This window comes from Rana temporaria, chromosome 1, assembly GCF_905171775.1.
Source record: "Rana temporaria chromosome 1, aRanTem1.1, whole genome shotgun sequence".
Classification (NCBI taxonomy): Eukaryota; Metazoa; Chordata; class Amphibia; order Anura; family Ranidae; genus Rana; species Rana temporaria.
In genome coordinates, this window is record NC_053489.1 from 126,166,325 (window position 1) to 126,180,150 (window position 13,826).

The 13,826-nt window shown below is 43.5% G+C and overlaps 1 protein-coding gene across 4 annotated transcripts in view; it reads left to right on the forward strand.

Annotated features, from left to right (window-relative positions):
- The window catches only part of CAST (calpastatin), a 182,351-nt gene that overhangs the window by 96,112 nt on the left and 72,413 nt on the right, over positions 1-13,826 (forward strand). For all 4 annotated transcript variants that reach the window (XM_040342546.1, XM_040342518.1, XM_040342529.1 and 1 more), the window contains 2 exons: positions 7,684-7,728; positions 12,076-12,132. In XM_040342546.1, coding sequence (XP_040198480.1) covers positions 7,684-7,728; positions 12,076-12,132 — 102 coding nt within the window. The remainder of the gene's footprint in view (positions 1-7,683; positions 7,729-12,075; positions 12,133-13,826) is intronic.

The following is a 13,826-nucleotide window of genomic DNA, read 5'->3' on the forward strand; positions in this document are numbered from 1 at the left end:
CCATGTTGATGGGGACAAGGACCTCTTTCCCACAACCCTGGGCTTTGGTTGTGGGGGTCTGCAGGCGGGGAGCTTTTGTGGGCGGGGGGCTTATCGGCATCTGGAAGTCCCCTTTAAGAAAGGGGGCCCCCAGATCATAGCCCCCCTATGTGAATGAGTATGGGGAACATAGTACCCCTACCGTTTTACCAAAAAACAATTAATGTCCCCCATGGTAGGTCCATTGCCAGCCCCAAGAAAGCTCCTTCCCTGACAAAGAATCTGGCAGGCACAGTGTCTTGAAGTTCTTGTAGAACTATGGCGTGTGGCCATGCAGTGATGACACTCGGAGACCCCACCCCCTTTAGACGTCACGATGCCCGGGGGCGGTGATGTCAAAAAGGGGCAGGTTCTTCGGGTGACGTCACCACATGGCCACGCCCCATAGTTATATAAGAACTGTTGGACACTGGAGATGCCAGAATGGCATGAGCCTTTGTCGGGGGAAGAGCATTGGCGCTGCCACGGTGGACAATTTTTATATAGGACTTGTCAAAAACTGCCTTTCTTACACTACACGATTTTTTTTGGGGGTGAGTGGCTAAACCCCATACTCATTTGCATGGGGGGGCAGTATCTGGTGGCCATTTCTTTTTAAAGGGGTTTCCAGGTGAAGATAAGCCTACAGACCAAGGTTGTGGGGAGGAGGCCCTTATCCCCATCAACATGGGGACAAGATGCTTTGGGGTGGGGGGGGAGTGTTTGGATTTTTTTTTTTTGTTTTTTTTTAATATATACTTGCTTTTACCATTGAAATACAGCGTCATCATATGACTGGTGTGGCTGTGATTAGGGTTATGGCTCGTGACAGTATGTAACAAAAGGGGGAAAAAAAGTTAAACTTTTTTTTTTTTTTCGGTACATCCTGTCATCAGAGTAGTTCACTGTGACCATTGTGACACTGTCCTACTCTGGTGGTTGATCACTGTATAAGCAATAGTTTCAGGGGTCATGAATGGGTTAACATTCAAGAACAGGTTGCTTATGGTTGTGATCTGTGGTTGGCTGCAGATAATCACGTGATTGCTGTGTGCCGATCACAACTGTAAGCAAGCTGTTCATGAATAGAAATCCAGTCATTACATTGACCAATTTTAAGAGATTATACCTGATTACCAGTAATTGTAATCCACCGGACTCGGCGCTGCGTGCCCCTAACCCAGTCCAGGCTGGATGACGTACAGGTACATTATTCAGGCCGTACTAATTTTATATTAAAACAAAGTGTTTTTGTGCATTTCTTAGTGAATGTAATCATCAGCATATTCTACCCCATTCTCCTAGGGGCAGATTCAGATAGAGATACGCCGGCGGATCTCCTGATCCGCCGTCGTATCTGTGAGACCCGACGGTCGGATCTGTGAGATCCCACCGTCGGAGCTATGCGACTGATTCATAAGAATCAGTTCCGCATAGATCTTCCTTGGATCCGACTGGTGTAAGTGACTTACACCAGTCGAATCTTAGGCTGTAATCTCCCGCCGGCCGCTAGGTGTCGTCGCGATTTTTTACCCGTCGCATATGCAAATGAGGAAAACCGCCGGTTCACGTCCGTACGCCCGCCCGTCGCTCGTTTTCTACGTCGTTTGCGTTCGGGTTTTTCCGGCGGATAGCTACCCCTGCTTCTATGAGGGGTAGCTAATGTTAAGTATGGCCGACGTTCCCGCGCCGATTTTTAAATTTTCTACGTCGTTTGCGTACCGCGATCGGGAATACCGATGGCCGCAAACGACGTACCCGCCGCAAACAATGACGTCGTAGCGACGTCATTTGGAGCATGCGCACTGGGCTTTTTCGCCCCGGCGCATGCGCAGTTAAATCGGCGCGGGAACGCGCCTGACTTAAATTGTACACTCCCCCTAGCCGCGGAATTTGCATTCCGCCGGGGGGAGTTAGGATCCGACGGTGCAGTTTGCGAGGTAAGTGCTTTATGAATCATGCACTTGCCTCGCTAAATTGCACCGGCGGATCGTAAACCAGGTAGATCTAGCGGATCTAAAGATCCGCAGATCTATCTGAATCTGCCCCCTAGTGTTTAGCAATGCAAGAACATGGCGGAGGAGGAGGGAGTAGGCTGTCGTGTATCTGGAGTGTTTACGCCCACATTTGTGACTTTATAGTCATGTGGGCTACACAGATAAGAAAAAGTAGGAAATGAAGAGCTTAGATGGGAACTTTAACTGGAGCATGCTCAGCAGATTTGGCAACGGCTGGTCTACACAATCTGAGCCTGCAGTGGGGACCGAGAACAGCAGGATCAGCCAGGCAAAACCAAACGCTTTAGTGGCTTTGTGAATATGTATTCATAGTCTGGATTTAATGACACTTTATATTTTAAGTGCATGCAGTGTAAGCGCCTAGTTTCAGCCTTTTGCAGGCCCTGTACAGCAGAGCTCAGACTGGTATAGGGAAAAAAAGCCCAAGCAACCAGTCATTTCTGCTGCAGTACATATGTGCTAACAAGGATCCAGAGGAGAGTGAAGACAGCGGTGTTGATTTAGTTAAACTGGAGAGTGCAAAATCCGGTGTAGCTCTGCACTGAACCTAATCGGCTTCCAGATTTGTTTTTTGTTTTTTGGGCAAATCTTAACTGAACAAGCTGAAAGCAGAGTTTCACTTGGGGAAAAATAATTAAAAGTCAGCAGCTACAAATAGTGTAGCTGCTAACTTTTAATATATGGTCACTTACCTGTCCGAGGAGCCCACCATGTAAGCACCCGAAGCCAATGGGTGTTGCCGCTGCCATTCCTGGTAAGGGAACCAGCAAGTGAAGACTTTCGGCTTCTCTCCTGGTTCCCTACTGCGCATGCACAAGTAGCGCTGCGCGCTCTGAATGGTCTCTGCTGTCTTCTGGGACCTGTGTGTCTCCCAGAAGAGAGCGGAGGGGAAGGAGGAGGGGCCGGATATGGCGTAGTTCGCCGGATGTGGGAGAAAATACCTGACATGTATCTGCTCCCCTCCCCCTGAAAGGTGCTAAATACCCTTCTTTACTGTCCATTCAAAGGGTGAAGGAGGGAAAAGCCCTGTAAATGTTACTGAATTGCAGTGGTGAAATACTTGTCTCCCCTCCTGCCAAATAGGGTTGTGTGGTGTGGCAGTGCTGTGTAAATTTCAGAACTGGATGGAAAGAAATTTGGTAGGCTCCCATACATGTATTTCATCTGTGTATTTAGCTGTTTGCCTAGAGTTCAGCTGTAAATTGACCTGATATGCAAACATTGTGCATTCTACCACGATTGCAAGAGACAAACGTGACTCTTAGGCCTCATGCCCACTGACATTTTAAAAAATGGGCTGTAAAGCTAGTACAGACACCAGGAAAAACACCAGCGTTTTTAACACGTTTTTTTTCCGCGTTTTGCATTGAATTCAATGCACGTTTTGCCGCGCCAGTTTTCAGCCCCGTTTTTCCTTTCTCTTTTCAAAATCAAGCGTTCCCTATGGGAGCCCATTGATTTGAATAAAGGTCCCACCAGAAGTCGGATCAAGATGACGGGGGGTGCTTTTTGGGCAGGGGGGCGCACTGTGGCCCCCCACCCCAAAGCACCTTGTCCCCACGTTTTTGCGCACTTGCTCATCCCCACCCCCATTCCTGACCGACTGGGCGTCTTTTCGGCGTAGGTGTTCCCCCTTAAGATCCATACCAGACCGAAGGGTCTGGTATCATCCTGGGGGGAACCCTCACGCAATTTTTTATTTTTTTTTGCACGAGGTCCCACTTCAAGATTCTCCGCACACGAGTCGCCCTGCAAGTCGGATTATCGTGATCCGACTTCTGGTGCAACCTCTATTCAAATCAATGGGCTCCCATAGGGAACCATTGATTTTGAATAGAGAAAGAAATGCCGGACGAGGCTTAACACAGCGTTAAGCCTTGTTAAATCACATTTGCCAGTGTCTGACGTCTTTACAGCTCTAACGCTGGAGCTTCAGAATGCACTGGTCCTGTGTTTTATTTTTTTGCAGCTTAAAAACGGCTCAGCCATTTACAGCTCAAAACTGTCATGGTGGGCATGAGGCCATAGGCTAACATGGAGAGCTGTTTTTAAGCTGCAAAAACCGCTCAGAAAAGTGGCTGTAAAAACGTCCGTGGGCATGAGGCCTTATTACCTGGAGGATTGAACATATCTATTTAATCCTCATGTTTCTGGAATACAATGCATTTTTTTGCTTCCTATATTTTGGCCATTATTCCCAGTTAGTTTATATTAATCCACATAATCGCACTGCTTTCACCCAGTATGTTAGTGTGGCAGATAGAAGGGCTGTTTATTAGGTTTGCCTAGAGCATGTTGTGTCTCCTGCCAAGATTCCCATACTAGTCAGCTGCCTCTGTGGAAGACCTTTGGGATGAATAGCTTAATTAAATTACTTTTTATTTTTTTTTAAATGTTATTGCCTTTGTCTTTTTTGGTTGGTCCATTTTTAATTTCTTGTCTGTGAAAAATACATATACAAGTGGTGTATGTATATGTGTGTGTGTGTATTTGGACACCATTACCCTCCAGAGAAATACTTCAGTGAACAGAGTAGAATAAGGCAGAAAGTCATCCAAAGAAATCCCTGGTTGGCGAGTCATATCACGCTGGGCATTAGAGCTGGAGTGAGATTCATTGCTGATGACTGCCAAAACATAAGCACTGTGCTAGCAGTAAACTGAAACCTAAATATGCTTTTACAGTTGTGATACAATAACTAATAGGTGAAAAGTAGTACAATGTCAGTGCAAATAAGGCAATGCAGAATTGGCGAGGGATTGGAACCTCCTGTCCTTTTTTAAGGCCAGGTTCACACTGCTGCGAATTCAAAATCGCGGTAAAAAAATTGCGATTTTTGCCGCGATTTCGGCCGCGATTTAAGAGATATCTGTGCAGGGTTCAATGTAAATCGCGGCCCGAAATCGCAAAAAGTAGTACAGGAACTACTTTTTGAAATCGTTGCAGCGCCGCAGATGCGGCGTCGCACCAATTAGGGCAGTGGCATTGCCGGCAAATGCCGCCGATTTGAGATGCGATTTGACATGTGAAATCGCATCTCAAATCGTACCAAATCGTACCCATTGTGAACCTGGGCTAAATGATCTTTTTGACCCCATTTTGGAAGATTTAAAATTCTTTCCTTTCCCATTTAACAGTAAGACAAGAAATGAGGGGAATAGTTGTCACTGGGGGGAAGACACTGTTAGTTATTTTTCTATCAGTAGTTCTAACCCTTCCACAAAACACGTTTTATTTGTACAAGACACCGGACTTGTATTCGTAGACAATGCAGCTACCTTCGTGTTATTGGACACTGGCAAAAGAAAAACAGCCACAGAGCACATCCTATAACCCCACGCTGACATTTACATTTTTTAATGTCCTTGGGTGATGTACCAAATTTGAGAAGTATTTTTCCTTTCTAAACTACTTTATTTAATTTTTTCTTTCTGTGACATTTCAAAGATGAAGATGTGACAGTTTACTCCCCTGGGCTATGTAGCACTGAATTAGTTACCCTCAGCTCCTTGAAGACTGTATGCCCAGCAATGTTGATAAGCTAGTACAGGTTTTACCTGTATGTTTGCACCGGTTCCTGGTTTTTGCTTACTCTAGCGGGGTACATAACACATTATGCGGTTTTATTGGTAGAAGAATTTAAAATTTGTAGTTCCCCCTCCTATCCAAACTTTGTCTCAGGATAATGAGGTAACTGCATTTTTCCTCCAAGAAGATGTCTTCCTGTCCAGGAACCTCCTTTCCTTGAGGATTATATGGTGCAAAGTATTTGAGGACCCTGATTTTATAGCAGAGGCTGCAGAGGATTTTCCTTCCCTTGCATTTTATGAGTTACTAAAAAGTTGGCCACACCCAGAAAGACTATTCCAATATACACACACATTGATTGTGCACTTAATGAGGATTGGCCCAATCTTGAAAGGTTGATTTGTTGAAATGTATCCTATGGGATAGTAATTTAAGAAAAAAATGGACTATTCCGGTAGTGGATTCTGACATTTTCAGCTCTGGGTTCTTTTTAAAGAATGTTCATAGGCTTCTGGAAGCTCTCTTAACGGCCTTCTTTTCCCTTGCTGATTCTGCCATTTGCCAGACTATTGCTATTGGAGAGAACAAGTAAATAGAGAACATGAACCTGTCATTAAGGACCCTGCTCTCTGAGAACAATTATAGCTGATGCCCTCAGCATCATTGTTTTATGCTGGCGCTCTAGAGAATGTGGTATGCCAAGTCTCTGGAATGTCCCTTATCTCTGTTCATGTGTGCAGGGTTTTGTGGCTGAAGACTTGGTCTGCTGAACCTGCTTGCTAAAACCATACTCTACACATGCCTATTTGGGGAATGCCTTAATAAACTCCTGAAAAAAAGACAGGGGGGAAAAGAACTTTTACCCCACATGTCTGCTACCAGGGCTTTTTTCAGGGGGAACTTGGTGGAACTCAGTTCCACCACCTCTGGCTCAGACCCTTTGGTGCCTGCTCACCACAGTCACTTGTAAACACAGAAGTCCAATTTCCGTGTTTACAAGTGATAGCTCTGCACTCTGTATGTAATGCAATCCTGGTATTTAATGCCCCTTTAAGACCCTCCTACTGTTCATGAAATTTGACTGACCATACACACTATTTGATGTGATTTGGAGGGTGTGTGTAGGGGGATGGGTTTTGGGGGGTCGTGGTTGAGTTCCAGCACCTATTTTTTTAGAAAAAAAGCCCTGTCTGCTACTACTTCTCAGAAGACTACTTCCAAAGCAAAGCTTGGCACCCCCTTTTGTTGCTAGCTATGGACTCTCGAGTCTGGCTAGAAGCTTTCCTCACAATGAAGGGGCGCCCCACTCTTAAGAGTGGGGGTGTCTGTTTCGCATTTGTGCCAGTCTGAAATCTGAGACTTCCAATCTGTCTTTTCAAATGGGTACAATACAGAGTTTCCATCTCTGCGAATCTCCAGCCTTGCCCTAGATTGTGAAAAAGTCCTTCTTTCACACTCCCTGGGAGGTAGTGACAATGCTTGCCAATTTTACACACTAGGGAAGAGTTTACAATTGTCTGACTGTCCAGGGGACCCATTAACATTCTGGAACTAAGAGCCATCAGATTGTACAACTCTGGACCTCTGATCTAGAGACTGCTTTCACACTGAGGCGCTTTGCAGGCACTATTGCGCTAAAAATTCTAAGTTGTTTGTTTACTGAAAGCAGGACCATTCATGGCAAGTGGTGGTGTGAGTATAGGGTCACTTAGCCACCCATGCCAGATCTTCTTCTCAAATTTTTCTCAGCTACCTCTACATGCATGGGTTAATCTTTCAAAGTGCACAATAGAGTTTACTTATTGCATCCATAGGCATGAAGTGGATGGTTGGGGAGATAGCCAGTACTGAGCAATAGTTTTTTCCTAGCCAGATCTGGGTACTGCCATAAGGTCGTCAGAGGGAAGCTGCAAGATTTCCAGAAGGGCGTCTTTTGGCTTCATATAACAATTACATTTTTCATATTTGAATTCTTCTAGAATAGCAGTGTTTATAGGAGGTCATCTAAACTGTTACACATAACAATTTTAATGTGCTCTGTAAGTTAAAATGTTATATTGTATATTATAAGATTATTATTTTTTGTTTATATATTATAAGTATATCTTTTTTGTTACAGGTACCAGCATCACAAGAAAGGACTATGAAACCAGCAGATCCAAAGGTTAGTTGTATAAGTTTTTATAGCGTGTATTCCATAGCTCATAGATTTGGCGAATTTAACAATTACCCAAAAATATAAATTACCAATAAAAATACATTTTAATTAATATGCTGTATATGAATTCCAGTGGAGAGAGAAGTACAGTTAGTGTTTGTAAACCCTTGATTTAAAAACAAACAAAAACAAACAAACATGCCTATACTTGGGTATACTATACTATACCCCCACCAGCGCTCCAAGCCCCTCCTCTCCAACAAGTGCTCTCCACGAAAAGTCGATTTCCATGAGGGCACCCGTGTGGGCTCGCTCCCGAGTCCCGCTGCTACGTCAATTGACACAGACGGTTGTCCTTGGCACTGCCCCGCACATCCCAGCTTTTGATTTACTGCAGCAGGAGCCAATGGCTCCTGCTGCTATCAGTCTGTCCAATGAGGAGAGCGACATCAGCCGCAGCCCCTGCACTCGTGCACATTACTGGATCGGATCAAGCTCAGGTAAGAAAAAGAGGGGTCTGAGGGGGAGCTGCAGCACAGAAGGTTTTTCACCTTGATGCATAGAATGCATTAAGGTGAAAAACCTTAAGACTTTACAACCACTTTAAATTGCATTTATTGGTGGTTTGTTCATCATCTACTATATAATATTTAAAGGGTACATTTCACTTTGTCAGAAAAAATGAAAACATTAAATGATCTTCAAATATCTTGGCCATCCCTGGGGACCTCACAGCAATACACAGCCTTTAGAGTGAGTGAGCATCTATCACAATGGCAAGCCCTCATCTGTCAGTACGTATGTGACTGCGCTGACCAATGAGGAGCGTTTTTTTTTTCTTTCTTCTGGCAAGTATTTTGAAATAATTGTTTTTTAGGTCCTGTTCACATCTAAATGATGCAGACTCTCATGATTTGGCCTACGATTTTGGATCGCACTATAATTGCGGCAAAATACGCAATGCACTTAGGGTGGCATTCATTCTGAATGGGACCCCAAAACTTGGTTAGCAGATGTGTGTTTTGCCACACTACAAACATGGCAAAATGCATTGCGCTTCATGCCCAAAAATGTGCAAGAGTTTATTTGCCACTTTTGTTGTGCATGGGACAGGTCATTCAAGTAAATGGAGAGGAAATAAGGGCGCTCTGGTGGAGGTGGATAGCTGGATGATGGTGATGAGATGGCACTTCTGGCAGCACTTTGGTTAGAGGAGAAGCAACTCTGAAGATATAAAAAAAAGTAAAAGAAAGGCGCCTCTAAGAGCAGTATGCAAAATTGATTAAAGTGCACAAAGGGTTAAAAGCGCTTACAAGATCGTTGAGTGTTAAAACATGATAAAATCGTGAGTCCTCATTTGTGGCATGTGTCCATCCTTGGCACGGTGGTAGAGAGCAGTGTAGAGCCGTCCAACATCTGTAAAGCGTTCTCTTACGTGTTGGAGAGAGGAGGCAACAGGGGGGTGGTAATGCGTTTTGGAGCACGTGTGGCTCCTTCGTCAGACCTACACCCATTCTCCTCAAGCTGGCTTATGAATGGTGAGGGGGAGGAGTATGGGCAAATGTTGAATATACAATAATAAGGGAAATGACAGGTGTAATATGATGACGGCCAAGACGACCCCACAATTTGGATCGGTAATGTCAGTGCTATATACAATGAAGTCCTGACGGAATTTGACACAGAAGTACAAGGCACAGATGGCAGTAGTTAAATTAGCAATAATTAAGTATACAAATGTAAGATTGATATTGAATCAGTATACAGGCGTGTTACCTGGTCGGCCAGGCGTCTATATGCACGTGTCAACGGCGGCCGGGCGTTTGCACACATGTAAATAAGGTCGTAAGTCTGTTGAGTTGACAATGAATAAATATACAGCCGTGTTACAAGGGTGGCTGGGCGTCTATGCACATGTGTTACAGGGGTGGCCAGGCATCTATACACATGCAAATTAAGTAATAAATCTATTAAGAGGATTTTAAAAATGGGAATAAGCAATCGGGGATATAGTGGATGTTGTGTGAATCGTACTGATTATGGCTGTAACAATGATAAAACAATGCTGAATATTGACTATGAATAAGTGTATAGGTGTGCTACAAGGGTAGCCGGGTGTCTAAACACCAGTAGAGGAAAAAAGTGGATGCTTATACAAATTGTATGAATTGTGCAGATTAAACCTGTAGCAATAATCTCACGATGAGGGGTAATACTCAACTGTGAATTAATATATAGAAGTGTTGCAGGGGCGGCTGGGCATCTATATACTACAGATGGGTAATGGGAGGTGGTGGATTCTTATGCAAATAGTAAAAATTTATGCCTGTAGCAATATGCTGAAGATAATGGATAATAATAGACTGTGAATAAGTATGCAGGTGTTACAGGGGCGGTCGGGCATTTAAACATCCGTAAATGGGGTCACAAATCGAATAAAAAAATTTTACTCATAGGAATAGGTAATAAGATGTAATGGATGCTCTACAAATAGTACAGATTGTGCCTATAGTTGGCCATAATAGATCATAATTGACTGTGACAGATATGATGTTTGCCTGTTATATATATATATATATACATGACGCACAGACATTATAATGATAAGAGGGAATGAATGATGAATAAACTAAATGTAATAGATCATATAACTTACACAAGATAAAATTAGGAGGTTAGAGGTGGATAGTATACTAGTAGTGGATAAGAAATGGACACCATAATATCGCAGTCTGTATGTTTAACGTAGTAATATCTAAGTAAGGTGCCAATTTCCAATTCTTCATTAATACCTCAATGCAAAAGTACGTCAAGAGCGTATATCCAATGAGTCTCCCATTGGCAGAGACGTTTAAATCGCTCTGACGCTCGGAGAGTAGCTGGTATGGATTTGATGATCCATACTTTTAGGCCTACGGTGGATTAAGGATGATATTGGGTGAAATGTCATGGGACTTTATGTTGGTCCTTACTTGCCTCGATGAATTGGTGGTGCTCTCCAAAACACTGGCATAGGGGGCGTATAATTGGACCTACATAGTAGAGGCCGCAGGGGCAGGTCAGGCAGTATGCTACATGGTCTGTAGAACAGGTGTAGAATTCCGAAACTTTGTTTTTTGACCATGTTGTACAAAACTGCATGTAAGGCAAAGGGGTTTGCGGCATTGATACATCCCAATCATAAAGAAGAGTTGGAGTGAAGGTGACATATTTTAGATAGATAGTATATTATTTCTACAGGCTTAATCTGCACAATTCATACAATTTTTGTATAGGCATCCACTATTTTCCTCTACCTGTCTTTAGTGTATAGACGCCCTGCCACCCTTGTAACACACCTATACACGTATTCATAGTCAAGTAATATTCAGCATTGTTTTATCATTGTTACAGCCATAAGTACAATTCACACAACATCCACTATATATTATCGCTTATTCCTATTTTTAAAATCCCCTCTTAACAGATTCATTACTTACTTGTAATGTGTATAGATGCGAGGCCGCCCTTGTGACATGGCTGTATATTTATTTATTTATTTATTTATTGTCAACTCGACATTCGTTTTACAACCTTATTTGCATGTGTACAAAAGCCTGGCCGCCTTTGTAACACGCCTGTATACTGATTCAATGTCAACCTTACGTTTTATATACTTATTTATTATTGCTAATTTAACTACTGCCATCTGTGCCCTTTACCTCTGTGTCAAATTCCTTCAGGACTTCATTGTATATAGCACTGACATTAACAATCCAATTTGCGGGGTGCACGTCGTCTTGGCCACCTTCATATTACACCTGTTACTTCCCTTATCATTGTCAACATCTGCCCATACTCCTCCCCCTCACCATTCATAAGCCAGCTTGAGGAGAATGGGCATAGGTCTGACGAAGGAGCAGCACATGCTCCGAAACGCGGTACCGCCCCCTTCTCCCCACTGACACCATCAGCCTTGTGTGTCCCACAGTGAACCCGGAACAGGGGCTTCCCTGTTGCCTCCTCTCTCCAACACGTACGAGAACACGTTACAGATGTTGGACGGCTCTACGCTGCTCTCTACCACCGTGCCAAGGATGGACACATGCCACAGATGAGGACTTCTGATTTTTTCATGTCTTAACACTCAACGATCTTGTAAGAGCTTTTAGCCCTTTTGTGCACTTTATTAAATTTTGCACTTAGAGGCGCCTTTCTTTTTCATTCAAGCAAATGGGCTGCCTGATGCATGGAAACGATGCGTGTTCTTGTTACGCAAAATGTAATGGTGTTTTACTGATAGTATGTGTGTTTACATGTGTGATGTATATTTTGTGCTATGTTCTGATGTTTGCAATGTTTACATTATTTCAGGCAAAACCAGCACCAGCACCAAAACCTGAACCACCCAAATCTACACAAACGACAAAGGTGAGTAATGCCTTTACAAGTAATCATCTTGGAATATAATTTTCTTTTTTTCTGTAAAATATTTTAAAAATATATAGTTTTGAATAGAGTGGAGAGAGATTAGAACACCTGTCAGTTTGTATTGCTGTCTGTGACCCTGTTAGGGAGATTCACCCTCTTTGTCCTACTTACTGTTACCATTTAAGGTTAAAGAGAAATTCTCAAATTTTGGGTTGGCATTACAACACTGAGGCCTCTTTCACACAAAGGGTTCATTTCTGGTCCGCCTGTCAGTTTTTCAGGCAGCCCTGTTTAGAAGGTCAATGCATACCTATGGACAGACTTCTGTCCATTTGCACCCGCCTACTTCTGCGTCTGATCCAGTCCACGAAAAAGAATGCAAGGGGATCAGATCAGAGGGTAGTCAGGTGTAAATGGACACTGGAGTCCATTTACTCCCAGCCGCCCATAGAGCAGAGCGAACTCTATCCATGTCTGCTCTGCATAAACTGTCATCTGCTCTGATCTATAGGGGATTTGTGAGTGGAACACAAAGATAACAGAAAAAGCAAATAATAATAAACTTTAAAGTAGGCAACTAGCATTTAACCACTTTGCGCCCGCGCTCTAGCCGAAAAATGGCCACAGCGCAGGCATAAATTCTTGGGAGGGCATACATAGACGTTCTCCCACGCGCCCTGTGATTAGCGGGTCCTTGGGACTTGGCTGATCACTGAGCAGGGTAAATGACCAATCACAGCGGGGCCTATTACCACGTGATCAGCTTTCAGCCAATGACAGCTGATCACGAAAGTAAACAGAAGCTGCTAACTGACATCGGTCCCCTTAGTGCTCTCCAGTGCTGCTAATCAGTGCCACCTATTAGTGCCCATCAGTAATGCTAATTAGTGCCCATCAGTGCCACCTCTCCGTGGCACCTATTAGTGCCACCTACTCAGTGCCCATCAGTAAAGGAGAAAAATTACCTTTTTGCAAAATTGTATAACAAAATATAAAAAACGTTTTTTTATTTTTTCGTGTTCAAATATTTTATTGGTACATGTAGAATGCAGCATTTTGTTTTTCCAAATGTTCTGCCTTTTTTGTTTTTTTGTGTTTAGCAAGAAATAAAAAAAACCCAGTGGTGATTCAATGCTACTAAAATAAAGCTCTGTTTGTGTGAAAAAAAGAAATTCATTTGGGTACAGTGTTGCATGACCGCGCAATTGTCATTTTAAAGTGCGACCGCACTGAAAGCTGAAATTTGGCCTGGGCAGGAAGGGGGTATAAGTGCCCAGTAAGCAAGTGGTTAATAAAAGATGCATTAGCTCATCTAATAAGGTCACCGATGTGATGAACGCCACTTGTTAGTAAAAGATCGCCACATAAGTTTGAGCATGCCACTCTACAGGGAAGCCGGCCATCAGACAACCTATATCCGGAGGTGAGGGCTGGAATGCTTGTGGACTGCAGTGCCAAACGTGATGTCACCGCAAAAAGTGCAACACTTGGCTCCTTGCTCAAGCTCTTGATTAACTTTGACAAAATTAAGAAAGAATACGTCTCCACTGCGCCTTACCACTGTATATAGATCTGTGAGTGGATCCCCTGCTTATCGGGATGGAGTCTGCCCTGTCTGAAAGGGGCCTAATAAAAGTGAAACCTTCCAATGGGGACACTAGTCCTAGTGATACACTGGGATTCCCCCACTTTGG